This window comes from Trichoplax adhaerens, genomic scaffold, assembly GCF_000150275.1.
Source record: "Trichoplax adhaerens TRIADscaffold_1 genomic scaffold, whole genome shotgun sequence".
Taxonomy (NCBI): Eukaryota; Metazoa; Placozoa; class Uniplacotomia; order Trichoplacea; family Trichoplacidae; genus Trichoplax; species Trichoplax adhaerens.
The window spans coordinates 9,440,128-9,458,232 of record NW_002060943.1 but is presented as its reverse complement, the minus strand read 5'-3'; the positions used below and the strand labels follow the sequence as shown (position 1 = coordinate 9,458,232).

Here is an 18,105-nt window from a genome sequence, read left to right as displayed (position 1 = left end):
TTATATTTTATGATAATTACTGTATACTGTGGTTGATTACGTACTTTTTCGGTATGATACGATAGTTCTAAGATATAGCATATTGTAGCTATGTTCTGTATCGTGGGTGAATTATAATATGTATTTATTATTTAAGCTGTATTGCTCTACAATAATTCTTTTCTTTGTCAGTTAACTTTGTGGTGCAGTAGAATAATAAATAACTTTATTTTGTTCTACTTGTTTGTTTGATTCTTTCGAATGCATAACTATAACATATAATAACTTGACATTAATCCTTGCGCGATACGTTAGTTATTATTTGGATTACCTCATTCACATAATTTCTAATATTTAAACTAAGGAGCATTTATTACATTATAAATAGCTTAATTTCGTCTAGTTTTAAATATATTAATGAATTATAAATGGAGTTCATATGACTCGCTCAAGAATATTTTAGAAGGAATGTTCGCATATACTCATCAATCTACTATCGACTTTCTGATTGCACTTGTGTACAAAGTGGTCAATTAGTGCGAGCTAGTAAGTCAACCATCTAAATAATATAGCTGTATATTGAAATATCTATAATTTAATATCAGCTGGACGAGCTTTCTCATAGAGATTAAAGACTGGTTACAAATTTAGAACCTATGATAACCATTTGAGATGACAGAATATGTCTTTATGCCTTCTTCTGTTTGCTAGCAAATGAAAATTTCGCAATGTATTTATACAACTATATCGCAGAAATATAATAAAAATATTGCTTAACTGAAACGAAATTTTAACATTTAATGTAAAATAATCAAATTATTGAATACCTTCGAAGTTTAAGTATATTATTAGAAGCTATTCTGGATACAGACCCTATTGTGCCATTCAAGTTTAATAGAACTATGAACATTAAAGTTTAGAAGTCGATATTGATTCTCTAGTTGTTCGAGAATGTTACTGATATGACCTAGAAAATTTAATGTTATAGCTTATTAGTAATTATCTGGATTAAAAGAAATCCAGACCTTACCGAAATTCTATACCAATTTAAGCCTTTCACTTTCCAAACAAAAAAATTTACAGGCATTATCATAAAATTAGAATACCTACCTTAGATTTAGCTTGTTATCAGTAATCCTAGATACTGTATACCTCTTCATAACAATTGCCTCGTAATAATAATAGTGATAGTATTCCATCTTCTTTAGGTAACGAAAACCATGGTAATTTAAAGGCATATTTCCATCTACGCTATAGCATGGTAAGAATTCCTCTACGGCTTGATTGTAGTCTATGGTATTGCTTTACTAATCGATACTTGCGTAATTTTTAAACTTGATACCATTCCCTATATGATACAAGAAGCTCAACAATAAACTTTGTGTACAAAAACTCGAAGTATAGGTCATTCTATAAATAAAAGGAATCGAACAATAGATTTTGAAGTAAGTGGCAGGTTACAGATAACTATCAGATTAGAATATGTATTACTAATCGTCTTATACGAGCATACACTAATTTACCTCTAAAGGTTAGAAACATACGCATCTATTGAAAACAAAAACTCATATTAAAGCAACTCATTTACATACGTCGCAGTGATTATTTAAAATTTTTTTTTAACACTCTAAATTTTGATTTTTTGTTTCTATCCAATAATTAAAGGTCGATTTTAATATTTATATATTATTGGCACGATAGGATTCCTGAATCATCTGAAGGTAAAAATTGCAGAATATTTTCGTTTTACAAAGATTTATACGCGTATGTTACGATTCAAATAGTAAAATGTGAATGCTTGTACGAATGCATTAAACGGAATCTGTCCCTCAGCTAAATATCAAATTCCAATAGAAATATAACCATATCTCGCGCGGGTCACTTCAGTTTTAGCTAGAAATATTACAATATTGGCGCTAATGTGTCTCCATGTACCCAAATTAGTACGCATACGCTTAATGAGATACAATAATATACTTACTAACGAAACATTAGCAACAATTAAAATCATCATAAAAATGAATAACTGATAGCATCCAATTACGTAAGGTAAATTACAACCAACTTCCAAACAAGGGTCTGCTGAACTGAAGTAGCTATTAATAAGGTAAATTTGAAAATTTATACTACTGTATATCCACGCTTTTGGGTTTTTCACAGTGCACTGATAGTAAAACGGTGTTATAGACTGGCTACTCCATTTGATAATTAATTATCGATCATAGCAAGTCGCTTCATAATTAGAATATTCCTTGTCTAATACGATAAATAAAAGATTAGGAAATTCGTTCGACTGGGCTTAATCGTAGTTTAGTAGCTTATTAGCGGAAAGAGTAAAGATATAATCATGAACAAAAATATCATCGAATGACACAGTAATTTAGAGTGAAAGTGGTATAAGAAAAACTTGTTTACAAGGATAAATTGAAGTTTTATGTTGTTATGAGAGTAACTGGTTATTATTTCGGGAATATAAGTACAACATTCAACCAATTACAATTATAAATGATCATAATAGAACTAGTATATCAAGGAAAAAGAGAACTAAGCCTTCTTAAGTTAACAACGAGAATGCTCAAGTAGTTTATTAATTAATGGCATTGTGCACCACAAGTAAGGGAAATCGAGTTGTATTTATGTAAGGTAAAACGTTAAACCCTAATTTTTTGTATATAATTGTACGTGTAAACATATTTTATATCAAAGATCATATAATAAACTATCTAGCAATTATATTATGTACTTACTGATGCTAATAAATACAGTCCTAGTAATACATGCAATATATATGTACGCCTATATTGGTAGAAGACGTAGTATAGCAGTATGATATATAGCAGTAAGTAATCCAAAGTCTCTATAGTCTACTGTATATAGTTCATGGTATTATTGATAGCCTTACTCTTCATTTCTGATGAATGGTAGTAAGAACCTTGCTTTTATATACCCGACGTCACCTTAGTAAACATAGCGTCTGTTGTATGCGAAATACAGTACCGACACATAAATATCTGAGCAATATTCCTCGTTGTATTTAATATGTATAATGGTATATTGTTTAGAAGCACACATCACATCATCTATGCATACTCAATATAAACTACGATGCACAATGCTCGTATCCTTTTCAGACTTGCCATCATTATAAATATTTTTGATCATCTGTAGTTGATTCGAGTATCTGCACTAAATTACTTCGATATTTATTGATTCAAAATCCGATTAACAATTAGAAGTAAATTTTGCTCCATGTGAATAATTTAACTTGTCGAAGTGCTCTGAGAAGTAATTAAAATATTTTCACTACCTTTTATGATGCTGTTACAGTGTTAAATACTGTATTACAGTAGAAATATCTATGTTAGGATAATTCTGTTAGACTATCCTTATTTAGTTAATTTCTAATTTGGATATACTGTGTTTTAATATAGCACTGACTTTTTATGACAGTGACACTTATACACATACTGAAATTAATAGTTATAATAGGGAATGCAAATCATCTACTTACAGTTCGAATCATTATATTGTAATTTACTTATGGTAGATTGTAAATTATCATGGAAATGTTCCGTGATGGGACATATCGTAATCTGACTATTCTGTATTAGTCATTACATGTCTATATTCGTAAATACTGTTGTCTGCATTAAGGGAGCAGTAGCTAAACTTAATATCTAATTCAGTAAATGATTCCGAGGTTAATTGTATTAACTATGACTCCTAAACTATTGAGGAGTAGTATATAAATGCAGTATATCGTGAAATAAAAAGAATTCTCCAACTTAGTTAAGTCTTTGTGTAGTCTGCTAGTAGAGCAAAAGTGTTTGTGATAGTGCAGATATCGTTCCTTGATATGTGGTTCGAGGAGTTGACTTATTGATCGTATATTACGTTATCTTGTTGCAAAGCTGTTTGTGACAGATGCCAACTCTGATATAGAGATTAGAATTATAGACCAACTACGGTGCTTCCATAGCACAATAAACAAATAAGGAACTTTAAATTACTTATAATGAAATTGGAGTTTTTACTCAGTAAGGTTTGTTCTCATAACTCTCGGTCCAAAGGGATAATTTTACGTAAATTAAAATATGCAACCGATCCTTTACTTATATTGATCTGTATGGCCACAAAGTACCTCTTCTCTTTGATAAAAATACCTTTTCGAAACTGTTCTTTTTCATAACGATCTCTATTAATCTTTTTGGTTGCTGATATTCTTATTATGGTCAATTTGGGGATTAAAATGTATTCACAACAGATACTAAGTAAACATAACGTAACTCATTATTTATAGGGTTGTACTGTACAGTATGGTAAGTTCTAGATAATTAGATAAAACGAGCGTATACGCTATTGTGGCTTGTTTCGATAAGGTATAAAAATCTTAGGTATGAAATGAAATCGTCTTGAAATAGTGTACAGAAGTCTCAACTTTTTAGCATTTCTGATTGTTAAGATATATATAAAGAAGTTTTCAATACTTTTAATACATTCTATAATAATGGATAATCGTGTTGTTACAATACAATAATATGTAAAAGGATATTACTTCGGTATACATATTATGCGCGACTAAGTTATTCTTTAGAAAATATGATAAAAAGATACTTCGACTTGCGCAATACAGAGGAATTAGACTGTTTTACATTGTGACGATACTATTAGAAAAATTTTGATATAGCTTTTGAATCCTTCAAATATCGATATTTATTTTTTGGAAATGAGAAAGGATTTACGGATTTCTTTTATCATAAAGAAATTAACGTTTCCCCTTTCGTTTCTATTATCACGCACACTAGGAGGATATCGCAGGATTTTTACCCAACATTTTGTCTCCAAAATATTTAAGGCATAAGAAATTGATTTTACGAAGAACGTAATTTCATGTTTAAAAATGAAACAAAAAGGAAGGATAAGCATCATATATGAAATGCACGTTCTTCATTCTTGACTTGGTTGATCTGTAGCACAGAGATTGTACAGATATCTCATAATTTCTTAAGTGTGAACTATAAATAGGAACAGGATTGTAATCTATCAGCAATCGAAATTGAATATATACATTTTTACTATTTTTAAAGTCATTCTCATACTTCAATACATACTTGTATACAATATGATTCAATACACGAGATGATTTCATAAATATTTTTTTACTCGCAAGTATTAGGATCTTAGGAAATTTAACTTTTTTAAATAAGAAAGATCATAAATCCATAATATGTCGTTGCATTTATATTTACGATTATGTGTATAGCATCCTACGAGTGCACGAACTTTATAGTTCACCTTATAAAAATGAATAATATTCTAATTTCAGCTTACTAGAATTCTTTATCAATAGGGACTTCTTATAATTTGTGTATAGTTCTATCGTATAATTTAATTATCATCATTTTACTTATCAATGCTTTATGATAGCAATTAATGACAGAATATTATAGCACACATCATCATGCTTCTATGGTTTATATCATGTCCACGGGACTGTATCAAATGTTAACATTTTGTGAGCACGTCGAAGAAATTATATATATACACGTTCTATACAGCAGATACTATACACTTTAGGTATATACCCGATTACAGTAAATGCTGTCATTATTTTCAGAGTAAATATACTTAAAATTGGTATCAATAGTTATCGATATAATTAATTAAATATACCGTAATGCGTATTATTAATTACTGACGGGGGTAGCAATAACGAGACCGACGCGTAATGTTATGTGATAGAGCTTAAGAACGTAAAGGAACGGAGTACACTTATTTTGCATATATTTTATTACTTTTCCTTTATTCTTAATGTTAGTAGCATAAAGTCACATCGTAAATATTTCTCTCATCATCAAATCCACAAGTGCAGTATATGTAGAACATAAAGCTAAATGTTACCGCATCTAATAATCATAATAAGAGTAATAATTTAAATATACATACAATAAAATATTATATTTTTACTCAGTATACTGTAATATACATACTACTATACAAAACATAAAGAAATAGTAATGTTATGGTCCTGTAATACGAGATCATTACACGATTGATAGCTTGCTCAATGATCTGTAGTTCATAGCAGTTTGTAGTAATGTACTATGTATCACAATTTTGTTTATAGTAATAAATATATTGAATTAACTGTGAATAATATCAATAATTTATTATACCCATCTTTTGCTAAAACTGAATAGTGAATAGACCGGAACCATATTAATATTAATTAGAAGACAATCTTGAGATCAGTCGCCACGATTTTTTAGACAATGTTTCGAAGTCTTGATGATAGTATATTCGACTAGTTTCGGCGATAACAACATTAGACTTCTAAAACATACTATTATTAAGACGTAAATGTATATGTATTATTTATTAATCCATCAAGTCTCTGAAGATGATCCACTTTGTCTCTTTGTTTGATATTTAACTTAACAAATTACGAATGTGGTATATATTCACAAATTTATTACGAAATATGATACTTCTAATAAAGTAGAGAGTTGATGTGTTTGTGATCTTATATCCTAGAATCTAAATTTATTTACAAGAAAATTTTCGAGGAAATCCAGTTTAGCCATAACACTCTGTTTTATAGTTGTGTTCAAACATCAGACGCCTATTTTATGATCCGTGGAAAATATTTTGTTCGTATCCCTTAAAACTGTTAATAACATCTGAAGTTATAAGGAACTCCTTTCGCGTATGAACTGTAGTTTCATTTTTATATCATAAAATTTGATTTCTATCCTATTCTCGTCTAGTAACTAATGTTATTGTGCGGTAATGAGTCCGGAAGGCAAAGCTTTAATGGAAGCAGTATCTAAAGGACAATTGCGCTTAGCTCGTGTACTCATTGACGGAGGAGCATATATTAATTCCAAAGATGAAAACAAGCAAACTCCTTTAATGGTAGCTTGCAGAAATAACGTTAAATGGACTGAATCTGGAGAAAAAATGATCAAGTTTATTCTGGACAGAAATGCTGACCCGAATTGTACAGACTATCGTGGTAATACAGCAATTATTTTAGCTTGCCAAAATTTTACTAATGCGAATATTATTAGGATGCTATTGGAACATCACGCGAAATCGCAACTGATTAATCATGACGGCGATACAGCATTAACATCAGCCATAAGAGCCAACAATACGGACGCTGTAGTAACATTGCTATCGTATTTTAGAAATAACAGAATATCATTAAGGAAGGACGAACGAAAGCTCTTAGAAAGCAAGTACGGTAGTCATAAGTTAAAAGATCTTGTTGACAAGCTGAAAATGCAGCCGAATAGTGAACTAATAGAATTCAGTCAAGCAGACAGATTAGATTATCGTGATTCTTCTGTCTTCTGTAATAATTCGAGTCAAGGACTTCAATCATCCGATATTTCAATAGTAACCGAAAGCACGAATTTTTTTTCGATGAGCAGTGAATATTGGCATAATCGTAATTCTGCCATTATAACTGATACTAAGAGTAGTCAAAAATTATATGGATTATCAACTGAAAAATGTTCTGAAGATCTCGTAAACAGGCCAAATAGTAGTGCGCTGCCACAACTACAGAGAAAGGATCATCCAGAAATTTATTCTAATAATTTCAGATCTCGTCATAACAGCGATGTGGCCACTGATGCACTACATGGCAAACCGCATAAATTAACGTTTTATAACGATCAATTGCCGCACAGCTTGCCCTCTGAGCCTTTATTTTTATTTGATCAAGGGATACTGCAACACTCTAGCTCAATGAACGAGCGAAACCTTTTTCACTATCAAAATGAACTGTCAAAACATCCATTGCATCCCCTTGAGTCGGAATCGCGAATCAAGCGAAGAAATACACTTCCACCTCTACGCTCAAAGGCTTTAATGGTAGAGGAAAGACCCTATAGTGATAATATTAACACTGATCAAATATCACCGACTAGCAAGCAAAAGTCTTACCAAAAGTATAAGATGAGAAACGTTGCCTTTGATAATGATGAATCTACTGTAATTTAAGTTATATCATTTGTGTTAAAAATGCGAGTATCCTAAATACCTCTGTAAATCCTAGGAAACTATAAGTTTCACCATAGATTACATCTTACCGAAAGTTTGAAAGTGACACTATCATGAACATTCTACGCCTTCGCAGCTTTTTATGTGGGTTTATGTGGCCTATGGACTTAAGTAATCTATAGCGAAATCTCAGGTTGTATATACAGAATGGCAGGAAATGCAGTTTCAAATTTAGATTGTCACTACACATGGTTGAGCATCTTAGTATCGGCTATATCAAATATTCAAGCAAAGTAGCACTAAAGGAGTAGAACTTTAAGGTGCCATTTACTATGCTAAGCGGCTGTTAGCGTCCATAAGCTCTTCATCGATCATCGCTTGGTCTTTTTATTTCGATTTTTTTTAACAGTGTGTAGCCTCATAATCTATTTAGAACCTATTATGGGCTTAAAAAACCTAGTTTCAGGTGGCGTTATGCTTTCGTAGTTAGCAATATATTGTAACTACTTGTAGGTACACCATAAAGTACTTCTTAAATCGTTACGGAAATAGTATGTCATAAGCCGTAGGTTTATGCTATATAATACGTAATAATATTATGCAAGAACCGACGTAGAACTGCAATTTTATCTTGCATAAACACTAAATATTTTTATTCGTATAGCAACCTATAGCCGCTGCTAGTATAGCAGGTATTATCTTCAGCCGAATAAAGTCACTTCGAAGCAAGCAGGCTTTATGCTAGTATGCTTTAAAGCTATTCGACTGTCGTTAACTACTGAATTGATAGATACGTTATGTCCATGTTACCTATCATTAATATGAAAGGTACGTTAACTTTTAATTTTTCCTGTAAATCTCTAGGAGACTAGAACTGTCTTAGGCTGGAATCGCATAGTCTGTATCGAAATAAGAGCGTTACATAGTAAGATCAGCTATTTAGCAACTACATTGATCTTTTGAATGGTGTTCAACTGTTTATTGATTTATACAGATGCAATTGTTTGTTTCCTCTATCCCCATACATATGCGTATATTCGTTTTCTAAGGTATAGAAACTTGATATGATGGTATGATCATATTAAATTTCAATAATTGTTGATACGATATACTGTATAACCAATCTGTAAACGAAGACTAAATAAATTCGAATAAAAGTATGCAGTATCTGATTGATTACTTAATTAAGTAATCAGAAATAAATCTTTTAGATTTAAAAATGTTAAAATGATATAAAACTATAATTGTAAGAACATTTATGAAGACTAAAAGAATTATCATGCTTTGATACGGAAATTTGCATACACGTTCAGGACTAAGGTTATGGAGGCTCTAAGCTATAGGAACACTATTTCAAATTACTACTTTAATTGGTACGGTATATTAATTAATTTTATGAAGCAGCACATTTCGCTAAGTAATTATTAAAGTTTATGAACACTGTTTGCTCCAGAAGCCGGTATGAAAGTTAATGTAGTCATTTTGACGCTTTTACTATTAGTACGCGCGAATATACATACACGCGATGTGACTTCGATTCACAATGGATGGTAGTTAATATACTAGATCCTTTATTGATAAGGAATTTCAATTGAGCCACGATTTATTGGATTGATCTGAATTTTTACCTTCGTTAATATATGTTATGCTCGAAACATCATAAAGCATGTTTTATAATATTCGGCATCTGTATAAAATTCAGGTTATGACATTAGAATCTGAATAGATAACTATTTAAGAGTGAAATATATTTATTTCGGATTTAAATTTAAAATGTTTCGGTTACCAAATTTACAACGGTACTGAATCACTGATGGAGGGTATACGAGCTAGTATATAGCCAGATTTACTGGAATCTTGAGAGATTGACTGCTATCGAAAATGTGATTAGCTCGGCTATAGTAGTGATGCGCCTACAGCCAGTTACTCAGATTTGTTGCAAGGCTATCCTATGTCGCCTACTGCGATGATAGTACTAGAACTGTAATTAGTATTTTCTTTAAGATTTCTTAATTAGTCGCAATATTGCGATATGTGTCGCGAAGTTTAAATTCATTCTATAAAGAAATTTCCATCACTGAACGTACATATGCGTACATTTAAATCAATTTGATTACGAATTCGGATACAAAAATTTTTTAACACAGAAGTGAAACGACATTTCAGACGCAAAGTTTTGTATATTGTACAATCGAGTCTTTTAAATTTATTCGTCTTTATTTCTGATCCGCTTTAGTAAATTTAGCGCATGTGCTTTTCGAGATATAACATGGCAGATTTTATTCCCTAAATTGAATATCTCACTAAAGCACTATTACAGTCTTCCATCCATTATCTAAAGCTATAATACTAAAAGTCAATCTGTTTACAATGGGTATAAGTATAACTCTGAATAAGTACTAAGGCAGGAGATTTCCTTATTAATGAAAGATAAAATTACGTCGATACTGCTTTACGAAGTATTTAACCGGCATTGAAAGGTATAGGTAAGGGACAGATATTTAGGGTATCAATCGCTACATGAGCTCAGCCGAAAATTGTAGTCCAGATTCCGAATATACGAAAATGTAGACACTGTCCGTGTATGGAGCCCGTACAGTAATAGAAATACTATTTTTCATAAGTTATCATTGCAAAATAAGACTGCCACATGAATTTCGATAAAAAATTTAATATGTAGTGTTATGCGATCTTTTTTGAACACAAAATTAACTAAGATAATGCAACAACATGGCAAGTTAAAGTTACATAAATTATAAAAACATCTGAGCACTCGTGTAACTTAATTGCGAAAAGATAATTTTTAATACTTCTAATAGGAAATTAGCGTATATCTTAATGTACTTCTTCATGATAAGAACACAACCACCAACTGCAAGTGGCAAAGCTTTAAAGTTTGACTATAAATGATGCTATGGTTAAGTGATATATTTGACTAGTGCGAAATCTAGCAAGTTTGGAAAATTTTGTACATGCGTACTTGCGAAATTGTTGCTCGACTACAATTTTAAGTAGCAAACGCCATACTAACAATATTATAAAGACATGGTACACTAGCAAATTAATTAAACAACCCAGTGCAAGTAATAACCGATAACTGCTGATTATGTGAAAGTAAGTTCTATCCAGTATTAATGTCGGCGCCGAATATCATTTTTCGAGGTAGATGAATTGGTATCCGAATGATTCTTACCACTTGTATTATTTTCAGTATGATTCAAAGAATTCTGCTTTCGAAAAGATATTTTACTCTTGTTAATTTCCTTCAAATGATATATTCAAGAATACTACACATACCTGATGAGTTTCTTTCGTAATTATTCTATCAACTGTTTCTTCTTCTTCATCTTCTCGAGAATCCCGGATTTCTTTCTCCAATCCAAATGCAATTTTGATTAATGATGTCGATATAAACCCAAACCAATATATATTCATGGCGAAAAGTATCCATAACAAACTGTTTAGGCTGTAATAGAACGGCCCATCCGGGATTATGTAAGCTGCTAAATGTCCAGCGGTATATAAAACTTTAATAGGGTATAAGTACAGCCTAAATACCATCCTGTCAAGATATAAGCGAAGTTATTATTCTTCTTTATGTTCCTAATCAATCATAGTTGTTTGTAAATCTTTGAAATAAATTTTAAGTACCATAAAAAAGAGAAAAAAAGGAAAAATACTGAAGAAATGATATCAAAGGACTGGTAACTTTTACCACCACGAAGTTTCATATAGTGGGCGACTTTAGCAAACTCGAGGCAGATATCAGTGATATCGTGGGTGAATATAACAAGTGCTGCAATTTTGTAGTATCTGCTCAATTGATGTAGAGATTAATTAGAACGTTTTAATACATACGTCTGGCGAAATTATGATCCTCCTTTCTAAAAAATATATCTAGCCTATAATAAGTAGCTTACCTAACAGAATAGGAAAAAAAAAGCAGCGAATCAGCAACTGCATGATGTATAAGCATAACCCACGTATCTTTCCTTCTTTCGTCCATGTATAAGGTAGCGTAAAATGAGTGAACATAAAAAGATCCTTGAATAAGATATAATATCTTAAAATCCGTAGGAACATCCATTCCTCTTTTGAAATCTGCGAGTTAGAGATTAAACTTAGTTTTAAATCATATCAATCACGTAACACTAAGATAAGCGTATATCCACTTACCTTTAAAGCAATTAGTGGGGTCATCTACAATGTTGTAGCCAGCTTCCATAACTAAATAATAACAATAGCCCCATGATACCAAATAAAATGCAAATTTCCACAAACTTTCGGGGAATTTTCTCTTATTCAATTCTGATAGTTGAAGATAATTTGCCAAGGGCTGCGAAGATATCATTATTTATTAGTAAGTTACGAACTACATGTGGACTATCGTTTGTTGTAATTTGTAAAATGAGTCATAATAAAAAACAATTTCACATTAATATTCTACGTCATTTTCAGATTATGTAACTGATATATTATAATCTATCTTTCAAATCTAATGACATTAGTTTGCGCTAGTCATTTGTTATACAAAGCTAATGGATTTGTCTTGCTACATAATCGAGTTAATATAATTAATCAATACCCCTCACTGCGATTCATCATTTCGCTATTTATTTACTGATTACATAGATACTTCACAGAATAAAAATCATATGGTGCGTGATGTCCTCCATAGACTGTTACAAACTAGCCAATCAGTTATTAAATATAATATTACATTGTAGCTAATAAGTGTGATCAAACTGACCGATTTCCGCACAGGTACAGTTACGATATGATTGTGGTAAACTTCCCTAGCTATATACTATACTCGTACTCGTATAGTATGTGCTAAGCTTTTCAATATCTGGGTTAACAGTAGTTTACTGAAATTAAAATTATACGTTATAGCAAAAATTTTAGGTACGCTGTTCATCGAAATGTCACGTCACGCCTCTACGGCATTTATAACTGTAAGTGGTCCTCTATACTTTGGCACGAATGGTAATACTAATTAATTCTACAAGCGTTCAAAGATCATAGGACTCAATTTAATGTAGAATATATTTTACGTTCTCTCCAGTATGTAGTGCAGTACTACAATTCACTATAGTGGTCTACTGAAATGAATTGTAATGTGAAGTTGGTGTGCCATAGTAATCATCTAGTTATTAGGACAGAGCCCGAAGGAGGTATCGATCCTAAAAGCATTGTCGTACATGTAGTAGTAATCCATGCAGAGGAATTACCATCAGTATATCAACCTCTTTTCTTACAGTGTGAATTATCAGGTCTTATCATTTGGCATAGTTATGTATGCAGTCGCATTGGCTTAATGTATGTGAAACATGTTTTATTCTGATATATATAACTTCCATAACTATCATAACATTACAAATTCTCCTTATTCATCAGCATCTAGTAAGAATCAAGCGAAACTTAGCATGATAATCACATGTCCACATTATCTGCCCTAACTCTACTTTCAATCAAATGCCCTTATATTTTCGAAATTTGGCTTTACGAGATTAAGAAGTTAACAATAAGGATACACATTAAATTGCGATCGTTAATCATTTCAATGATATGCAATTGCGAAGGTACAATTGTTATATACTGTGCTCATTGTAAAGAATATGATATGAACTACTGTATATAGTACAGTATACTTTAACTTTTTTATTATTACCCTATTTTAGTGTACGTATTACGTATACAGAATGACCTACAGTTACGAATGGGAATTAGCTACCTTTCTTATTAACAGGTAAGTCAGCATTTCATCACTTTACTTTAATAATACCATGAAAGACTACAAGAAAATTTTGTACTTTGGATAAAAAGATTTCACTAGAAGTTACAGTGATTCTTCCATATGTCCATGAGAAGTAAATACATACGGGCAATAGGCTTCACATGATTGAGGTTATTATATACTCATATAGTGCTGTATTGGATCATCGAGTGTATTCACTATGCGATTCTCGTACTAAATCGGTTTTTGATACGCCGGTATAAAGTCATTTTATAGCAATCCTTTTCTAATTAAATGATAAACCAAGCAATGATTCAACCAAAACACGCGTTTTAACGATATTTCTAGAATAAACATTCAAGTCTGCCGAACCCTACTACGCAGTTACTGTGAATCCGTGACTACTATACACCTACTCAGTATTTTATTGAATAGGGCTAAAGTACCGCACTCGCTGGAATATGCTTCTAATGCATTCTGAGGGGATCTAGATTTCAGTTCAAGTCTTAACTTTACATCGTTCAAATTTAGATTCTTTAAGTTATCTCATTTTATTCAATATTCAATAGCTTGCATGAACTATTATGATAATTGGCCTAATTTAGCGTGTTCGAATCTTTGATCTTTCTATTTTAAAGTTTTAGTATGAGCTTTAATTAAAGAAGTAAATAAATTAAGGTTAATTAATTAGTTGTCGATGGGTAATGGGTATTTAAGCGGTTTACTCAATAGGAAGATACTAATGCGTAGCTTTCACTTCTGATTTTAGTACAAACTACACCAAGAATGTGAAATGTGACTGGATAATTGCACCGTTAGTAAAATATCTTTTCAGAATCCGGATGTAAAAATGATTGATTGTTGGAATCAAGAAGATTAGGCTCACACTACAGTAATAACTTGAAAGTATCGTATCAATCAGGCGTTCAAACAAAGTTAGCTAGTCTACTCCCCAATCCACTCTTCTTTACGGATTTTTGGGGAAAAATTTCAGGGTAAATTGACAGAGGAAGAAAGTGAGATTCCATGAAGCTTTACTGTGTCCATTATACCCAATAGCGCATACGATAATTCAATTTTAATGTAGAGTATGTAAAAGAACAGCAGCGTCTACACATTTTCAACTTGCCTCGTTACTGAAACCTTACGCGTAAGACGTATGTTCAAAAAGCGAGTATCAGCTACTTCAACTGTATACGATTGGAATACATCAAGTATAATTAGCGAAAATTATAGTTTCAGCTTGTTGGTGAAATTATGAAGATTTTCGATTTGCTGATTGTATAGTGTGATGTAATATTTGAAAACATTTTAACTAAAATAGATTGATCATTAATGGACGCGTTTATGAAAGATGGGAGAAGTCATAGGTGATGACAAGAAAGTAACTTGTTACGTTTCGGCTACTCTACCTGCAAGAAGGTATCGGCAAAAATGACAGGTAGTTACTAGATCATTTCATTGTATACTACAGTACGATTGTATGTTCATGCAGGATTTTAGTGTAGACGATTTTTGAGTCGGTGAAGGGCACTAAAGGCGTTGAAATTCAAATCTTACTGCAAACTCATTCTACTGTATTGCGCGATCTTCAATGTTCATCTTCTCAGCCAGTTGATCACATACGGTGGCTAACATAATCGTATCCTATGGATCTTGCTTGAGAAGTTGGTCGTACAAAAGACGATACCTGTTTGTCTATAATGTAGCAATCTAAACTTATTGGCGAACAAATGGCAAACAGAAAAATAAAAAGAGGAATATCATTCAGCAGCGATGAGACTTGTAACTAACTACTCGTTACTGTAGAAGGTCCATTTCATTTTTTCCATATCTACCCAACGATACAGTTCAAAAGAGTGAATACTATCGAAATTTCAACAATTTCAATACATAACACTGTAACTGTATTTTACTATCAGTCTCTCTCTCTCTCTCTCTCTCTCTAGGCACCACTACGACGTTCTGTACAGTAGAACTAGGGAGGAAAACTGTGAAAGGCATGAAGATGGCTTTGGTGAATCTTGATTAACTTAATGGCAACGATTGGGAGAAATGGGTATGAACAGATTTGTATTGATTTGCGATCGGATTAAGCTCGTTTGCCTTCAAAAGATCGCATTGTCCGTAGGGTTCCAACACCACCTTTATACACGTGTAACTGTACCGAATGTATAGGTAACTATAGATACTGTACTGTATAGAATACAGTATCCATACACGCAGGCATAGATTGTACACTCAATCCATGTACTGTACTGTAAACTATTTCGTATCATCCCATTTTGGATCATCATCGATCGTATAAAATAATGATATCAAATCAAATTGAAACAGTTGATTAAGCCTACATTCAGTTTGATCTCAGTATTATTGAGTTGGAGCAATACTTACGACTGAAATGTGGACAGTAAACAAATAACGGACAAGTGTTATCGCAATAGCAGCCAGTAATACAATGAAAAGTTCGTCCATTTTGAAATAAGAATAGTGCAGGAATTCGTCCAGAAAACCGGCTTTCCATTTACCGTTAGCCATTCGCGAATCCCATAGCGATATCGCTGTTTGATAACATTTAATAAAAACTTTTAGTAAATTAGGCTCCTCGTCTATAGGAGGTAAAGCCTTTAAAACTTCTTCCTCGTTATACTGGATAATCGTCATTTGTAAACTCAACTTCTCCTCTCAAGGCTGTCCGACTTGAATGGGCGCCTGCGTTAAAAATCACCCCATCACATGTTGTCATCTCAGCAGTCGTTGGCGATCGATACTGTATCCAGTACAGTACATTGTACAATGCTGTACCGTGTTCACTGAGTCGTACTGTACACTGTACACTGTAGAGGATGTACTGTAGACTCTTTGAAAGTGTGTACAGTACACTGTCCTGTATTGCTACAGTATTACTGGAACTTAGTCTTTACTGTACTTTGTACACTACAGTACTGTAAGTGTGACTCGCCTTTCTGTACTGTACTGTACAGTGTGCAATCGATAGTTTTCTACTGTATACAGGCGTTAAGACTGCATTTCTACGGTATCTTGAGTGAAAATATGAAAGTCGAAAAGGAAAACTTTGTCCATCATTGCTTCTAACAAATATTGCCAATTTGAAATTGAACTGTGATATCTCTGTTTTAGTGAAATGATAGTAACAAGGACGTTAAGCCCGTAGAATACTCATAGTGACCATCATTGCTTCTAACAAATATTACCAATTTGAAATTGAACTATGATATCTCTGTTTTAGTGAAATGATAGTAACAAGGACGTTAAGCCCGTAGAATACTCATAGTGACCATCATTGCTTCTAACAAATATTACCAATTTGAAATTGAACTGTGATATCTCTGTTTTAGTGAAATGATAGGACGTTAAGCCCGTAGAATACTCACAGTGACCATCATTGCTTCTAACAAATATTACCAATTTGAAATTGAACTGTGATATCTCTGTTTTAGTGAAATGATAGGACGTTAAGCCCGTAGAATACTCACAGTGACCATCATTGCTTCTAACAAATATTACCAATTTGAAATTGAACTGTGATATCTCTGTTTTAGTGAAATGATAGGACGTTAAGCCCGTAGAATACTCATAGTGACCATCATTGCTTCTAACAAATATTGCCAATTTGAAATTGAACTGTGATATCTCTGTTTTAGAGAAATGATAGGACGTTAAGCCCGTAGAATACTCATAGTGACCATCATTGCTCCTAATAAATATTGCCAATTTGAAATTGAACTGTGGTATCTCTGTTTTAGTGAAATGATAGGACGTTAAGCCCGTAGAATACTCATAGTGACCATCATTGCTCCTAATAAATATTGCCAATTTGAAATTGAACTGTGGTATCTCTGTTTTAGAGAAATGATAGGACGTTAAGCCCGTAGAATACTCATAGTGACCATCATTGCTCCTAACAAATATTGCCAATTTGAAATTGAACTGTGATATCTCTGTTTTAGAGAAATGATAGGACGTTAAGCCCGTAGAATACTCATAGTGACAATCTCACGGTGCGGTCAGTACGTCGGTGCATATACGTACAGTACACTGTGATCATTTTAGTTAGTGATACTGGACCATTGCAGCTCAAGATCCTAAACTGTTGCTATCATCGACTTCCAATTGTGTGTGTGTACGCAAATAAGGAATAGAATAAATAAGGCAATTCGATATCATGAACTTTGAATGAAGACTGGGAAATAGGCTTTTACTTGAGTAGATTGATCTACAGTATACTACAAAAAATTAGACTTTTGCATGGGTTCTACGCGTGCATGGGCTTCATTTGACTGCACACTTTTCAGGGCGAGAGGCAAAGCCCAGGCAGCGTATTCGGTTAAATCGAACAAAGTTCAAATGCAGAATAC

The 18,105-nt window shown here is 32.5% G+C and overlaps 2 protein-coding genes across 2 annotated transcripts; one reads left to right on the top strand and one right to left on the bottom strand.

Annotated features, from left to right (window-relative positions):
- Positions 1-6,768: 6,768 nt before the first annotated feature.
- Positions 6,769-7,989, top strand: TRIADDRAFT_52374 (uncharacterized protein; the record flags this gene model as incomplete). The annotated part of the gene is made up of 1 exon (XM_002108868.1): positions 6,769-7,989. One exon carries the CDS (start codon positions 6,769-6,771, stop codon positions 7,987-7,989), a length of 1,221 nt encoding a protein of 406 aa, XP_002108904.1.
- Positions 7,990-10,878: 2,889 nt separating this feature from the next.
- On the bottom strand, positions 10,879-12,340 carry TRIADDRAFT_52373 (uncharacterized protein; the record flags this gene model as incomplete). The annotated part of the gene is made up of 5 exons (XM_002108134.1): positions 10,879-10,988; positions 11,183-11,252; positions 11,287-11,551; positions 11,910-12,090; positions 12,166-12,340. 5 exons carry the CDS (start codon positions 12,338-12,340, stop codon positions 10,879-10,881), a joined length of 801 nt encoding a protein of 266 aa, XP_002108170.1.
- Between the last annotated feature and the right edge of the window lie 5,765 nt (positions 12,341-18,105).